Source organism: Vespa crabro, chromosome 20, assembly GCF_910589235.1.
Source record: "Vespa crabro chromosome 20, iyVesCrab1.2, whole genome shotgun sequence".
Taxonomy (NCBI): Eukaryota; Metazoa; Arthropoda; class Insecta; order Hymenoptera; family Vespidae; genus Vespa; species Vespa crabro.
In genome coordinates, this window is record NC_060974.1 from 1,118,212 (window position 1) to 1,122,183 (window position 3,972).

General features: G+C 27.0%; 1 protein-coding gene across 1 annotated transcript; it reads right to left on the minus strand.

Moving 5' to 3' along the window:
• Positions 1 to 3,103: 3,103 nt before the first annotated feature.
• LOC124431205 lies at positions 3,104 to 3,766 on the minus strand. The gene is made up of 2 exons (XM_046978810.1): positions 3,623 to 3,766; positions 3,104 to 3,544 (listed from the first exon to the last, which is right to left on the minus strand). Exons 1-2 carry the CDS (start codon positions 3,764 to 3,766, stop codon positions 3,104 to 3,106), a joined length of 585 nt encoding a protein of 194 aa, XP_046834766.1.
• Positions 3,767 to 3,972: the final 206 nt, after the last annotated feature.

A 3,972-nucleotide genomic window follows, 5' to 3' on the forward strand; every position in this document is an offset into this window, starting at 1 on the left:
ACGATATTAGTGGTAATAGCGATATTGACGATAATAGCGATTATAGAAGCGATAATATATATAATAAAGATATTAACGGTAATATCGATAATAATATTAATAGTGATAATAACGATAATAATAATAATGACGTTTGTAACGATTAAAACGATAATAATAACGATTAAAGCGATAATAACTATAATACTAACGATAAAAAAGATCATAAAGAAATCAATGATAATAATAATGGTATTAATAATAGTAGCGATATCTGCGACTATAATAATTATAATAATAATAATTATAAAAATAATAATTATAGTAATAACTAAGATAATAATGCAAATAGCGATAATATTAATATTATATAAGTGTTATATAAGATGATTTTATTATAATTAATAGACATAATTAAAAATAATAATTTTGGAAATTTTGATTGTTTAATTAATAAGCTAAATTAAAAATAATAATTTTTTATTGAATTTAATTATTTTATAATCTAAATAATAATTATTCTCTGTAAAATAAGATAGATAAAAATTATAAAATAAAAATATTTATTAAATTTTTAAGAAATAAATATATAAAAATAAATATTTAATTATAATATAAGAATAATTAATAAATAGTTATATATATATATTTAAATTAATATTATTTATAAATAATAATAACTTTTATTATATATATATGTATATATATATATATATATATATATATATATATATATATATATAATATAATATATAATATATAATATATAATATATAATATATAATATATAATATATAATATATAATATAATATCGATAATAACGATTAAGACGATAATAACGATAGAAGCTTTAATAACGATAACAACGATATTAATGATTATAACGATAAGGACGATAATAACGTTTATAATAATAATAATAATAATAATAACAATAATAACGATAATATAGACAAATATGTTAATAACTTTAATAATAATAATAAAAATAATAATAATAATGATAATAATAACGGTAATAATAATATTAACGAAAATAACGATAATATCGATAAAAGCGATAATAAATTTAGTAATGTTAACAACTATAGTAATGATAATACGGTAGTAATAACGATAATAACCATAATAATAACGATTATTATAATGACGATAATAACGATAATAACGATTATAATAACGATATTAATAACGATAATAATATTAATAATAATAGTAATAATAATCATAATATTTATAACGATAATAGTATTATTAACGGTTACAACAATAATAACGTTAATAAATATAATAAACGTAATAAAGGTAAAAATAACGATAACAATATCGATAATATTAATAATCACGATAATAACGATTATAACGACAATAATGGTAATAAAATTAATTACGATAATAAGGATAGTAACTACAAGAAGCGATATTAACGATAATAATAATAATAATAATAACGATTATAACGATAATAACGAAAGAACGAGAATAGTAACAATAATAAAAAAATGATAATATTAGTAATAATAACAACTATATCATTAATAATATCATAGAAAACGAAACTAACGATAATTACGGTAATAACGTAAACAACGATAATATTAATAATAATAATAATAATTATTATTATAATAAAAATAACAAACGATAATAATAACATCTATAGTAATAATAATAATAATATTCATAACGATAATAATATTATTAATGACAACAACGATGATAATGATAATAACGATAATAATGTTAATAACTTTAATTACCATATAATAAAGATAATAATAAAAATAAAGATAATATCTATAAAAATGATGAAAATAGTAATAACGTTTATAACGATAATAACTGTAATAACAACGATAATAACGATAAAACAATAAAAACTTAATTAATAACAATAATAATGATAACGAATATTACGATAACTTTAACGATAATAACGATAAAACAATAATAACTATATTAATAATAATAATTATGATAATGGAAATGACGATATCTTTAACGATATTAACGATAATAACGATAAAACGGTATTACTAACAATAATAACGATAATAAAGATAATCACATTTATAATAATAAAAATAATGATAATTAAGTAATTAAAGATAATAACGGTAATAACGATCATAATGATGACAAGAATATAAATACAAATAACGATAATGAGGATAATAACTACAATAGCGTTATTAACTGTTATAATAATAATAATAATACTTCTGACGATAATATCCATAATAACGATAAGAACGATAATATTAACGGTAATAATAATAATAATAATAATAGTTATAATAATAAGTATAATATTAATAATAACGTTATTGAAGATATTGATAATAATTATGGTAATAATGTTATTATCTATAATATTAATAATAATAATATATATAAATATAATTATATTATTAAAAATAACAACGATAACAACGATAGTAACGATAATAACGATAATAATAATAATAACGATAATAAAGATTATAACGATAATAATAACGATAATAACTAGAAAAATAACGATAATAACGATAATAACTTTAATAAATATTATAATAACGATTATTTCTATATTAAAGTTAATCATATCGATAATTATAAAAAATAAAAATAATAATAATAACAATATTAATAACCATAATAATAATAATAATATTAATAACCATAAAAATAATAATAACGATAATAGCGAAAATATCGATAATAACGATAATAACTTTATTAAATATATTACTTTTTTTTGATGGTCTGAGAATTTAACGCACTGACCCTGGGACCCTGCCCAATAGAGGAACCCTTCACCAATTGGGTCCCCTGTTAAAGTCCCTGGAGTGTCGGGCTCACCGTTGGAATACGCACTACCGACTAAACACATATCTATCCTAGTGGCATAGTGAAATCATCCAGGCAACACAAAGTGACATTACATCAGGATAGCCCCGATGCATCATGCGCCTTAACTGGACTTCCTCTTCGGCTCTACGTGGCAGGAACCTGGAACAACGTTGGCGGCACGTCTATGGGAAGCCCATCTCCTTCCTCTCTTTCGTAAAATTGCCCCCGTGTACCAGGCCACCTTGTTCTAATCCTTCAGTCCTCTCAGCATTTTCTCGACAACGTTGTTCAGCGAGATGTCTCCGACGTCCTGCTCCAAGGTAAGTCGTTCGCGCTCCACTGGGTACATATGAAGAACGTGTGGTGAGCATCGTCTTTGATCGAGTCCCCATAGTGGCAGTTGCCGTCTGCTACATTCCTCATTATTGCGAGGTAGGAGCGGAACAGGCCATGGCCTGTCAAGAATTGGGTAAGGTAGAAATCGACATCTTGCACCTCTCGATTTATCCAGTTATCTAATCGACTGATGAGTCGGGCAGTCCATCTGCCCCTAGGTTCCTGCTCCCATCTGCTTTTCCAGGCTTCGATGCAATTACACCAGGCGTTCTTTAATACCTCCTCCTTCCCCAGAACGGGCTTCTGCTGATGGACGAATTGTCTCTCCTTGGCTAGTAGGTCAAACGGGATTACCCCGGCGACAAATATCACTGCGGGCTCTGAGACCGTGCGCTAGGAGCAAGCGATTCGGAGAGCGCCCCTCCTCTGTAACGCGGCTATGCGCTTGCGATATTTCTCATTTCGCAGTACCACGGCCCATACTTCCGTGCCGTACAGCATCACTACTTCGGCGGCAGGCATAAGTAGTCGCCTAATGCACGGTCGGGGACCGTAGACATTGACCATGAGTCTGTCCAGCGTTGCTACTAATTTTGCCGCCTTGACTGCTGCCATCAGCTCCTTCCAGCATCATCGTTGACTGACCTTGATGGTCCTCTTCAAAATTTTTTGGCCGCTTAATACTCTACAGGCAAGAAAGCAGCCTCGAGGTCACGTCACTTCGCTCGTAGTGCCAAACGGCGAAGCCTTAAGCACCTCTTACGAAGATCTACGATCTCGTTTTCCACCAGTATGCAGGACGCCTTTGCCGTTTCGTGCTC